We start from the raw sequence: 12,944 nt of genomic DNA, 5'->3' as shown, positions 1-12,944 counted from the left end.
TATATTTCTCATTATCTGCTCAACCAAGTAACATTAGAAAGACATATATCAAGCACTGTATACCTTTTCTGTCTATAAAACCTTGTTGAAAAATCCATTCTCTTACAAAAAACGCAAAGCAAGGATACTTTTTAATCTTGAAGCAACTGCATTAGGTAGTTACAAATTTATTCAGCTCAGTGTGAGTTCCTGGGTAGCTCTCCCCTCTCTGTGTGAACATCTAACCACCTGCTTAAAGCTCTGCTTCTTTTTTCCAGATAGTTTTGAGATAACCGCACCCTCAAATGGCTACCTGTCTGCAGAACCTGGACAAAATGTCACACTCAGTTGCCAGCTTCCAAATAACTGGCCAATGCAACAAGTAATGTGGGAAAAAGTCCAGCCCCATCAGGTAGATGTGTTAGCTTCCTGTAACCTATCTCAAAGGACAAGTTACACATCAAAGTACCTAAGAAAAACATGGAGTAACTGCAGCCAGGGGAGCACGCAGAGTGTCCTCATCATCCCCAATGCCACGTCTGCTGACTCTGGACTTTACAGATGCCGTTCTGAGGCCAGCACGGGAGAACAGAAAACCTATGTCATAAGGCTGATCATAACTGATGGTGAGTGACAAGAGATGTTCCAAGTGTCAAAAGAAAAAAAAAACTGGCAACAAACAAAACAAAAAGCCCACTGTGAATTGGTCTTCTCTCCTTTTATTTGTAGTACACATGTTCCTTTAATGGGAGTCTGTTGTATGTCAACTTTTTAATGTTTAAATATGAAGCTTCTAGAGAAGTAGATTTCTATATGTCTCTTTGGAAAGAACTTCAATATGATTTATTTTTATTCATAGTTCAAAAATATTTTACCTAAGAGTCATATGCATATGTTTTTATAAATATTTTTATTGGTTTAATTAAGTATGTTGAACATTACTAAGTTGTAGGGTTTGGTATTTATCTGGTTAACTCTTCTATCATAGATTTACGAATGGAAATGTTTCAATTTACTTTGTTTTTACAGAATTTGTATGTGTGTGTATGTCTGTGTGTGTGTAACTGTGTATAAAAATACAAAGGTGAATAAGGGAAATCTGAAGAGTTCCTCTATGGCTTTCTACTATTTCCCTCCCTCCCTCCCTTCCTTCCTTCCTTCCTTCCTTCCTTCCTTCCTTCCTTCCTTCCTTCCTTCCTTCCTTCTTTCCTTCCTTCCTCCCTTCCCCCCTCACTTTTTTTGAGACAGGGTCTCTCATTCTCACTGAACCCAAAACTCAGTTTTGTCTAAACTGAGTGGCCTGCCCCAGAATACATGTCTCTATTTCAACTCATGCTGGGGTAACAGGCACACTCTATCATACCCAGTGCTTTTGTGGGTTCTGGGAATCTTCTTGCTTCTATGGCAGGCACTTTATTTGCTGAGTCATTTCCCAAACATTTCATTATTTTGTTTTTACACTTAATACATTTATGAACACATGTGTGTGCACACAAACACACACGCACACATACACATACACTCACAGGCACACATGCAGAAGATATCAGCCTGTATCTTCATTGTCTAACTCCTCACTGTGGATTTGAGGGAGATGCCTGAATATCACGATCCCTAGAAGTAAAGGAATGCTGCAGCAATGGTTTCTAAGTTTTGAGAGGACTGTGCTCTCAAAGGTCACAGACAACTGACCTTGAGGTTTACAAAACTGACCTTTAGACGCTGCGGACAGTTCTCTGAGGTTGCATTACTTCCTATTTCAGAATTTGTCTTCTCTGTCATAATGAAGTTTAAATTGTGTAAAATCAGGATAATCAAAAGTTGCATCTCGTGAGAGCAAGAAAAAAGTTTTCTCAGTCTATAGAAGTGAAAATGCATAGGCCAATGCTAAGGTGTCTGTAGAGGTCTGTACTACTGGAGTAGGGAGTCAGTCTTAGGCTTTTCTGTTTCTGCCTCTGGGCAACTCTCTCACTGCCCAAGAACAAAGTATTATTTTATCAGTAAAAAATTCATTGTCCTTCTCTTCTTTTTATCCTTCACTTCAACCTTCTTCTTTCTTTTCTTCCTCTCTGAACTTCTTTTTTTCTTCCCTCCTTTCTTCTCTCTCCTGCTTCCTTCTTTTTCTTCCTTCTGCCCCCTTTCCCTCCTCTCTCCATCCATCCTTTCCTTCTCCATTTCCTCCCCTCCCCTTCTGTTGTTTCCTTCCCTTCTCTCCTTTGTTCCTCCTTTTTCCTCCTCCTTTCTCCTATCAATCCCTCCCTCCCACCATCCCTCCTTCTTATTACCTTCTTTTTTAAATTTTTTAATTTTTTAAAATTTTTCCATTCAAAAATTTACACTTCCTCCCCTCCTCCCATTTCCCTCCCGCTTCTCCACTCACCCTCCTCCCTCCCCCTCCTTCTTTAAGAGAAGGCAAGGAGCCCTGCCCTGTGGGAAGTCCAAGGCCCTCCCACCTACATCCAGGCCTAGGAAGCTGTGCATCCAAATAGACTAGGGTCCCAAAAGGCCAGTACGTGCAGTAGAAACAAGTCCCAGTGCCTTTATCAAAGGCTTCTCAGTCAGTCCCCATTTTCAGCCTCATTCAGAGAGTCCGGTTTGATCACGTGCTCGTTCAGTCCAGGTCCAACTGGATTTGGTGAGCTCCCATTAGAACAGGCACTCTGCTGCAGCGGGTGGACCAACCCCTCGCGGTCCTGCCTTCCTTGCTCATCTTCTCCCTCTTTCTGCTCTTCAACTGGACCTTGGGAGCTCAGTCCGTTACTCTGATGAGGGTCTCTGTCTCTATTTCCATCTGTTGCCGTACGAAGGTTCTATGGTGATATTCGAGATAATCATCAATGTGATGGTGGGGCAAGGACAGTTCAGACACCCTCTCCTCTGCTGCCTAAGGACCTATCAGGGGACATCCACTGGACACCTGGGATCCTCTTTAGAGCCAAGCCTCTTGCCAACCCTAAAATGACTCCCTTAATGTAGATATCTTCTTTCCTGCTCCTCTATCTGCCCTTCATTCATCTCCACCCTCCCACTCCCCCAAGCTCTCCCCAGTCTTTTCCTTCTCCATTCTTTCTCCTTCTCTCCCCTTCTTCTAACTCCACTCTCACCCCTACCCCCACCCCCATGAACAAGATTACCTTCTTCTTTAGTTTCAGTGAGTTTGCTTGCCTTGGCAGTGCTTAAATATTTATAGGCAATTCTTCAAACCTGCGGCTGCCCTCACAGTTTCTACTCATATTGGAAACTGGTCTGTCTTTCTGCATTGGACTAAATTTGGGAAGATTCTGTGTAACAGCAGCCTCTGTGCCTGCTGACACTGCAGCTGTGTGTAGAGAGGGCGGCAGCTACGGAGTAGAGCAGATTTTCATGAGCTGAGGGACAGAGAAACATTGGACTGACAACAATATCAAAGAATGGCTGGTTGAAAAAATATTTGGTGTGTGGGGATGGGGCAGAAATATGAACAGAATACTTTGTCTTACCTGTTGAGTATTTCTGTAGGCACAGACAGAAAATGCTTCTTGCCTAAAAATCTCTTGCATCACGGAAGTTATTTTGGATTGGAACCAAAAAAAAAAAGTAAGAATGGATGTTAATATTTTGTTTAAAACAATGAAATGGGGCAAGTAAATGCAGAAATGTATTTACAGAAATTTCACAGAGCCACTTTCAAAAATGTATGAAATAAAGTCTTATGTAGTAAAAACCGAGAATATGCTTGTTCTTAGGTCATAGAACAAGCAAGGACAACAGGTTTTAGGAGATGTTTAACTTCTACAAATTAGTGAAAATATCTTTTTTTTATATGTCGAATATTTTTCAAAAAACTATTTCTCTGGAGATAAAGTATAAACAATGTAAACAATCTGCCCTCAGATGGAAGTGACAGAGTAAGAGCAGGTATTGTTAGTGTCCACAAGCCTTGAACAGATGCAAAATAGTTTTTGACATCTAATTGACAGAGTAAAAGAATAACAACTGGATTTTATATCCATTAGCAAAAATTATAATTGATGGAAGATGACAAGCATTGATTGTATGCTTTGATTTAATTCTTTTTTTCCAATTAAATAAAAAGATAAATCTAAAGCAGCTACCAGACAGCAAGCAAGGAGGATGATTTGTGTTTCCTATGGTGTGATTTTTATTATCTCAAGTCTTGAGGCTATTTGATCAAAAATCAACGTAGAGATTAAAGCAGAGAGACAGGTATGAGGTGTGGGGTGGATTTAAATCATCTCAACTGTCAGGGTAAAGGTGATTTTGACACATGTTTTATAAACTGCCACATATTCTTCTCTTAGCTTCTATCTATTTCTTTTACAGGACATGTTATTGCATAGTATCCAAATGAGTTTTTTAAGGGGTCTCAAGTTTACATGTATGTGTGTCTTGATTTATTATAAATAAAAAATGAAGGTGTAGAAACATGAATTATTTGCCATTGAATTTATTTACAAAATATTGAAGCTTTTTGTTATTCATGTATACTCTTCGCTTTGGAAGCAGTAAGAAACAGTTTTAAATTGAAATTACTGATTTTGAACCTTAACTACAGAGGCTGTAGTTAAGGACTACATTTCTTTTTATTCTTTAATATTCTTCTTATTTTATTTAGTAACAAGAAAATGTTTCAAGGGGGAAAATGTGAAATCCTTTTAATGTTAACCAAATGAGGCATAGACTATTATTATTTAAACTGATCTTGCTAACATATAAAGAATGAGAATAAAATAAATGACAATTTTCTGAGGTCACTCAGAAAATTCAGAAACAAGACTGGAAGGAACTGTTTGCTGCTGGTTGATGGGATTGCTGTAGTCCTTGTCCAGTTGTCTTTAATGGGGCCCCTTGATTAAGCCAAGTTCTATAGGAGGTAACGTTGATAATTAGAGCTAAGTAACGCGGACAAAATGGATTATGGGGGGCAAAGCAGACTTTATACCTGATAGTGGGAGAATATAATATATGTAGAATATTGTAATCAGATGGCTAAATTGGTCAAGTCTGAACCATGAGAAAGCCACAACTGACTTCCAAACAAGTTTGGTAGAATATTATTTCAGGAAAAGTAGGATGTTCATAATTTTCTGTGTTTAAGTCTTTCAATTCTGCTTACACTTATTCCTACCTTTATTTCTTCCTTTTCTCTTATGAATAAGATTATTTTCTTAATTTCTTTAGTTTCATGTTATGTAGAGAAATATGGCTGATCTTTTTCTATTTGATTTTATACCTTGCAACTTAAAAATACATTTATTAACTATAGAGGTGAGGTATATTTGTGTGTGTGGTTAAGCACAGTCCTTAGGGTTTTATATATGTGCAATGTCATATGCAAACAGTTGTTTTTTCTTTTACTGTCTGTATCTCTCACATCTATCGATCTGCTATGGTGAGGGACTCTATGATTATCTTGGTTGCAGTGGTGAAGAGTGGGCATATTTGTTTTATTCTCAATCTTAAAGGAAAAGATTTCAACTCTTCACTGTTGAGTCTGATGTTAGCCATGTCTTTTTATATATTGCCTTTATTATTGAGAGGTTCACATATGGCCTTTATTACTGAGAGGTGTGGTGATATTTTGTTTGTGCTTTAACAAATAAAGCTTGCCTGAAGATCAGAGTGTGGAACTAGCCATACTGGTTAACCATAGAAGTCAGACAGTGCTGGTACACACCTTTAATCCCAGCATTTGGGAGTCACATGCCTTTAATCCCAGCACTAGGAAGATGGAGACAGGAAGGGATATGACTAGGAAGAGAGAGAGATATAAGGCAGGAGGAGAAAGGAACTCAAGGCATTCAATCTGAGGATTCCTGGAGACAGAATCTTGTCTATTTTGTCCTGAGGATTAAGTAGAGGTCTCTCTGGTGGTTGGCTCCTTTACTTCTCAGATCTTTCAGCATTTATTCCAATATCTAACTCCTTGGTTTTATTATTAAGACCAATTAAAACTTGCACTACACAGTGGTTTTTGTAAAGTATGAGAAGATGCTAACTTACATCAAATGCCTCTTCTATTTCTATGGATATATTCATGTGGTTTTTTTTATATATTTTAAGATAATGTGGTATATTGACTGTTTTTCATGCATTGAAAAATTCTTGAATATCACTTTTATTAGATTATTTGTTCTTTTGATGACCAATTTCTTGAGTTCTTTGTATATTTTTGAGATCAGACCTCTGTCTGATATTGGGTTTGTGAAGATATTTTCCTATTCTATAGGCTGTCATTTTGTCTTGTTGACCATGTCCTTTGTTTTAGAGAAGCTTTTCAGTTTCAGGAGATCCCATTTATTAATTGTTTTTTTTCAATGTATGTGCTACTGGGGTTATATTTAGGAAGTGGTCTCCTGTGCTGATATATTCAAGTGTACTTCCCATTTTCTCTTCTATAAGATTCAGTGTGGCTGGCTTTATGTTGAGGTCTATGTTGAGTTTTGTGTATGGTGGTAGATACGGAACTGTTTTCATTCTTCTGCCATTTGATTGTGGTATACAATCCTTTTATGTTCTCTCTCTATATATATTACATAATTAAATTTGCTAGTATTTTATTGAAATTTTTCATCGTTATCCATCTTCAGAAAAGACACTGACCTATAGCTGTCTTTCTTTGTGGTTTGCTTGTTTGGTATCAGAGAAATGCTTTACTTATGAGTTTGGAAGTATTCCTTACATAGTGAGAGAGTTTAAGAAGGATTGGTGTTAATCCTACTTCGATTTTTTCATTTAATTTTTCCGTGAAATCACCCTCTGGAATTAGTGATGGGTCAGATGTTCCAAATGGACACAAATGTGGCCTACACAAGAGAGGGATGCAGTACAGAAAGAATATCAACTTCATCCTAGAACCCCTTTGACATAGACACCCTGATTCTGTTCTACTTGATTCTTTCCCTGGCCACCATCTTTGACCATATACCTCCATTCCCATAGAGTCTACTCAACTCTCCCTGCCTTTATGATCTCAGTCTACATTGGTCCAACATCCTTTCATGTCTTTGAACCTTGTACTGTCCCAAACTTTCATAACTTAAAACTACTACAATTAAGTGACGTAGTAACTGCATTTGTTTGTGTGGTCTAGATTCTTAAACACATAATCTTGTCATCTTTTGTTGGAGGAAGGGCTGCTTGTTGGTTCCTGGCTGCCTGGCTAGCTTAGACCTGAAATAATCACACAGAAACTGTATTAATTTAATCACTGCTTGACCTATTAGCTCTAGTTTTTTTATTGGCTAATTCTTACATCTTAATTTAACCCATTTCTATTAATCTGTTTATCGCCACGTGCTGTGGCTTACCAGGTAAAGTTCCGGCATCTATCTCTGGTAGGGCTATAGGGCTTCTCTCTGACTCTGCCCTTCTTTCTCCCAGCATTCAGTCCAGTGTTCCCTGCCTAGCTCTGCTCTGCCCTACCCTGCCCTACCCTGTTCTGCTATAGGCTCAAAGCAGTTCTTTATTCATTAATGATAATCACAGCAAACAGAGGGAAATCCCACATCAATCTTTGGCTGTAATTTTCAATAAAATGGAAAGAAATCAAACTCCATTGAAAGTTTGTGAGCATATTAAATATATATTTACTTATCTACTCCTTTCTTTCTAAAATAATGCTTGATGCAAATAAATTATATTTTTATTAATAATTATTGAATATTCATATTTACCAAAAAGAAAATTGAAAATATTTTAAATTAATTAACTTTATAAAATATGTATATAATAAACATATTTTGGGATACTAAAATATGAAAAATTATTTTTTGAATGATGGTGTACATATATCACATTTACAATAATTGCTTTATAGTTAAAACATTATTATGTTCATTTAGATATTATTACATCTATGTTGAAACTTAGCAAAGTGTCCTTTTAGGATATGCTCAGGAACATTTATTGAGCATGACATTTACTATATTAGTATTTCCTCTTAGAGGGGATAAAGTCCATCTAAGTTTTACTTTTCTTCATAGCTTATTTCAAGACTCTCTTCATATGCCATAGTCCACATCTGAGGTTTAGAAATTGTTAATCAAAGAAACGGACCTTTTGAAAACCAAGTGCAATGTTTACAGAAGAAATTTTCGTGAACTTTTGCTTTTGTGTACAACTGTCAGAAAGATTAACTTTTCCTTTTATAATTTCTATTACTTTGCCTTTTAAAACACAAATAGAGCCTAATGCCTTATCTGTAGGATTAGAGATGAAGGCTGTTAAGTTATATTACAGGAGTATTTACCAGGAAACCATAACACACAGTATCCACTCCCTCCACAGAAATGGTATTTGTGTGTTTCATCAGCAAGACTCAATGGTTGGTAGATAGCAAGAATAGAACACTAACAATCAAAAGATCTCTCATTCATGCCTGGCAAAGTTTCTTAACTTGATTCCCTGTGCTCTTGAAAGTATGGAAGGAGATTGTGTGTGTATGTATGTACTTGTGTTCATGTATGCACATACATGCGAATGTGTGCCTGTCTAATTCAGGTTCTCATACTTGCAAGACAAACACTTGGCCACACATTCCAGTTCCAAAGAAAGGTAAATTAATTTTACTTACTTATTTTCTTTTTAGTTTCTTGATTATCAACTTTTAGGAGTTGATTTGTGTTCTAAGGGCTCTAGGTCATTTTTATTCATGTAGATTTTTATTCTTTCTCACTCCCATAGGTTTGGACTAGGTGTTATAAGCTGGTCTGCATAGATCAGTCTGTTTCCATGACACACTTTGATGAGCTTCAGCAGTGGAATATTTGACATGCATGGAAAATAAAATGTTCGTGACATTTCTTTTAAATGCTAGAACCACTCCGCTAAAATTCCCGAGTGTTGCTGATTTTACTCATAAGTTAAAGTAGTTTCCCCTGAAACAGATCAGATATAATTTCCACCTCAATGTGATATCAATTTAAAGATTCTGGATAATAGCTGGTTACCCAGATGTAACACACAATTACCAACACCACAAGTGTATTGAGTACTCAGTCTCTGCCTACTGTGTCATGGTTTCTTCACCTTGTAGTTGCCCCTTCCCACATCAAAGACTTCTTTCCTTTTAGTGTGATAATGCATGTGAAAAGCACAAGTAGTCAGATGGTTTCTCTTGAAAGTACCATGTGGAGTGGTATACATTTTCCCCAAAGCAAAAAGTAATGGACCGTTTGCTTGAAGTCATTTTAAGATTTCCACGTCTTAAAATTAGATTGAATAATAATGTCATGTTAATACCACACATGAAAGAAATCTGGAAAGCAGAAAGAAAGCAGTTGAACTTAGGAATTGCTATTTGGTGAATCTTTGTTCCCAGAGTGAGTTTTGACTTTTTTTTTAATTAATTTATTTTTTTAATTTTATTATTTTTAATTAATTTTTTAAATTAATTTATTTATTTATTAAAAAATTCCACCTCTTCCCCGCCTCCCTTTTCCCTCCCCCTCCTCACCTCCTCCTCCCTACTTCCCCCTCCCTCTCTAGTCTTAAGAGCAGTCAGGGTACCCTGCCCTGTGGGAAGTCCAAGGTCCTCCCCCATCCATACAGGTCTATAAAAGTGAGCATCCAAACAAACCAGGCTCCCACAAAGTCAGTCCATGCAGTAGAATAAAAACCCAGTGCCATTGTCCTTGGTTTCTCAGTTAGCCTTCATTGCCAGCCACGAGTGTCCATTTTGATCACATGCTCCATCACTCCCAATCCAGCTGGCCTTGGTGAGCTCCCATTAGATCTGTCCCACCGTCTCAGTGGGTAGACGCACCCCTCGTGATCCTGACTTCCTTGCTCATGTTCTCCCTCCTTCTGCTCCTCATTTGGACCTTGGGAGCTAAGTCCAGTGCTCCAATGTGGGTCTCTGTCTCTATCTCCATCCATCGCTAGATGAAGGTTCTATGGTGATATGCAAAATATTCATTAGTATGGCTATGAGACAAGGCCAGTTCAGGCACCCTCTACTCTGCTGCCCAGGAAACAATCTGGGGACCTCTCCTTGGACCTGGGAACCCCTCTAGAATCAAGTCTCTTGCAAGCCTTAAAATGACTCCCTTAGTTGATATATTTACTTCCCTGCTCCCATATGCATCCTTCCTCCATCTCACCCCTCCCATTCCCCCAAGCCATCCCCAATCCTCCCCCTCTCCCCTCTCCCAGACCATCTTCCCTTACTTCCACCCCCCACCCCCCATCACCCGAGTTTGCCTGGCAATCTTGCCTAGTTCCACTATCCAGGAGGATAACTATATGATTTTCTTCAGGTTCACCTTCTTATTTAGCTTCTCTAGGATCACAAATTCTAGACTCAAAGACCCTTAACTATGGCTAGAATCCACTTATGAGTGAGTACATACCGTGTTCCTCTTTTTGGGTCTGGCTTACCTCACTCAGTAAAGCGTTTTCTATTTCCATCCATTTGCATGCAAAATTCAAGATGTCATTGTTTTTTACCGCTGAGTAAAACTCTAAGGTATATATGTTCCACACCTTCTTTAACAATTCTTCTATTGAGGAGCACCTAGGTTGTTTCCATGTTCTGGCTATTACAAATAGTGCTGCTATGAACATAGTTGAACAAATACTTTTGTAGTATGATAGGGCATCTCTTGGGTATATTCCCAAGAGTGGAATTGCTGGGTCCTGAGGGAGGTTGACTCCCAGTTTCCTGAGAAACCGCCACACTGATTTCCACAGTGGCTGCACAAGTTTGCATTCCCAACAATGGATGAGTGTTCCCCTCACTCCACATCCTCTCCCGCATAGGCTATCATTGGTGTTTTTGATTTTGGCTATTCTGACAGGTGTAAAATGGTATCTCAAAGTTGTTTTGATTTGCATTTCCCTGATCGCTAAGGATGTTGAGCATGACCTTAAGTGCCTTTTGGCCATTCGAAGTTCTTCTGTTGAGAGTTCTCTGTTCAGTTCAGTACCCAATTTTTTAACTGGGTTAATCAGAGTTTTAGTGTGTAGTTTCTTGAGTTCTTTGTATATTTTGGAGATCAAACCTTTGTCTGATGAGGGGTTGGTGAAAATCTTCTCCCAGTCGGAAGGTAGCCTTTTTGTCTTACTGACAGTGTCCTTTACTTTACAGAAGCTTCTCAGTTTCAGGAGGTCCCATTTTTTTCATTGCTGCTCTTATTGTCTGTGCTACTGGGGTTCTTCGTAGGAAGAGGTCTCCTGTGCCCATGTGTTGTAGACTACTTCCCACTTTCTCTTCTATCAGGTTCAATGTGGTCAGATTAATATTGAGGTCTTTAACCCTTTGGATTTGAGTTTTGTGCTTGGTGATAGATATGGATCTACTTTCATTCTTCTACAGGTTGACATCCAGTTATGCCAGCACCATTGTTAAAGATGCTTTTCTTCTTCCATTGTATACCTTTAGCTCCCTTGTTGAAAATCAGGTGTTCATAGGTTTGTGGGTTAATATCTGGGTCTTCTATTCGATTCCATAAGTCGACTTCTCTGTTCTTATGCCAATACCAAGCTGTTTTCAATACTGTAGCTCTGTAATAGAGTTTGAAGTCAGTGATGGTAATGTCTCCAGAAGTTCCTTTCTTGTATAAGATTGTTTTGGCTATCCTGGGTTCTTTTGTTTTTCCATATAAAGTTGATTATTGTTCTCTCAAGGTCTGTGAAGAATTTTGATGGGGATTGCATTGAATCTATAGATTGCTTTTGGTAGAATTGCCATTTTTACTATGTTGATCCTTCCAATCCAAGAGCAAGGAAGATCCTTCCATTTTCTGGTATCTTCTTCAATTTCTTTCTTCAAAGACTTAAAGTTCTTGTCAAATAGGTCTTTCACTTCCTTGGTTAGAGTTACCCCAAGATATTTTTATTATGTTTATCTATTTGAATACTCTCTCTGTGTGTATGTGTGAGTGTGTCTGTAAGTGTTGGTGTATGTGTGTAAATGTGTGAGTGAGTAGGTAAGTGTGTGTGTAGGTGTGAGTAAGTGTGTGTAGGTGTGAGTATGAAAGTGTGTGTGTAAGCATGAGTGTGTGTGTGTACATGTGTGTATATATGAGTGTTTTATGAAGGTCAGAGACCAACTGAATGAAAACAACCCTTTTTTCACCATGTAATTGGATTAAAACACAGGTCATCAAACTTGGTGACAAGCATCTTTGCTCATTGAACTATATTGTCACCTTCAGGTTTTATTAAAAAAATTTAAACCTTTCTGGTTCCTTAGAATTCAGACAGGAAAAATTCAAATTCAGATCTGTATACTTAGTTATCCCCCTTAAAATACATGCATGGGCTCATGGACTATAAATCAAACCCTCCTAATACCTTTGACTTCAGAGCAACCATTTTTACTGTTTTTGGTCCTACATTAAAATTTCATCCTAAAAGCCCTCAGGAATTATTAACAGCATGTGGTTATTCCTTAGAGCCAAGCTTGAAACTGTGTATAGATTAATAATTAATGTCTTTTCCAAACATATAAACATAATTGCGATTTTAAAAAATTAACTCTTTGTATAAGATTGGCAGTATTTGATTCCTAGTGGAAATTAGTTTTGAGTATTTCAATTTAATTATCTAAATGAATATTGTATGTGAATTTCAAGCATACTAATTTGATTCTTGACAAATATTCAATGGCAGTATAATGGCTTTTTGAAGGACTGTCTAAAAGATTAGGACATGAAGAGCAATAATGAATCTGTCATTTTCAGAGATCGATCCTCAAAGACCAGTTTGCACCTTAAAGTTATTATTTACAGTGAAGTGATTTAAAAAACCTTAAGAAGTATTGACCAAATTGAGAAATATATTTTTTTTTATTTTTCAACATCTGTAAAATGTAAAATAAATATTTAGCAGTATACCTTTGTAGTAGGAAGCTTCTTGTTCATTCCCAGCTGTCCAAATTCAAAATAACAACCTAAAAACTGTATTAATTAAATCACTGTTGGGCCTATTAGCTCTAGCTTCTTATTGGCTAGTTCTTACAT

General features: G+C 37.8%; 1 protein-coding gene across 7 annotated transcripts in view; it reads left to right on the top strand.

Moving 5' to 3' along the window:
- Nucleotides 1–12,944, top strand: part of Cd226 (CD226 molecule) — a 102,975-nt gene that overhangs the window by 65,969 nt on the left and 24,062 nt on the right. For all 7 annotated transcript variants that reach the window (XM_048419446.3, XM_048419448.3, XM_048419445.3 and 4 more), the window contains one exon: nucleotides 258–605. In XM_048419446.3, the coding sequence (XP_048275403.3) occupies nucleotides 258–605 (348 nt within the window). The remainder of the gene's footprint in view (nucleotides 1–257; nucleotides 606–12,944) is intronic.

Source organism: Myodes glareolus, chromosome 13 (assembly GCF_982192425.1).
Source record: "Myodes glareolus chromosome 13, mMyoGla1.1, whole genome shotgun sequence".
NCBI classification, from domain to species: domain Eukaryota; kingdom Metazoa; phylum Chordata; class Mammalia; order Rodentia; family Cricetidae; genus Myodes; species Myodes glareolus.
The sequence above is the reverse complement of the archived record's forward strand: the minus strand, read 5'-3'. Positions and strand labels throughout refer to the sequence as shown.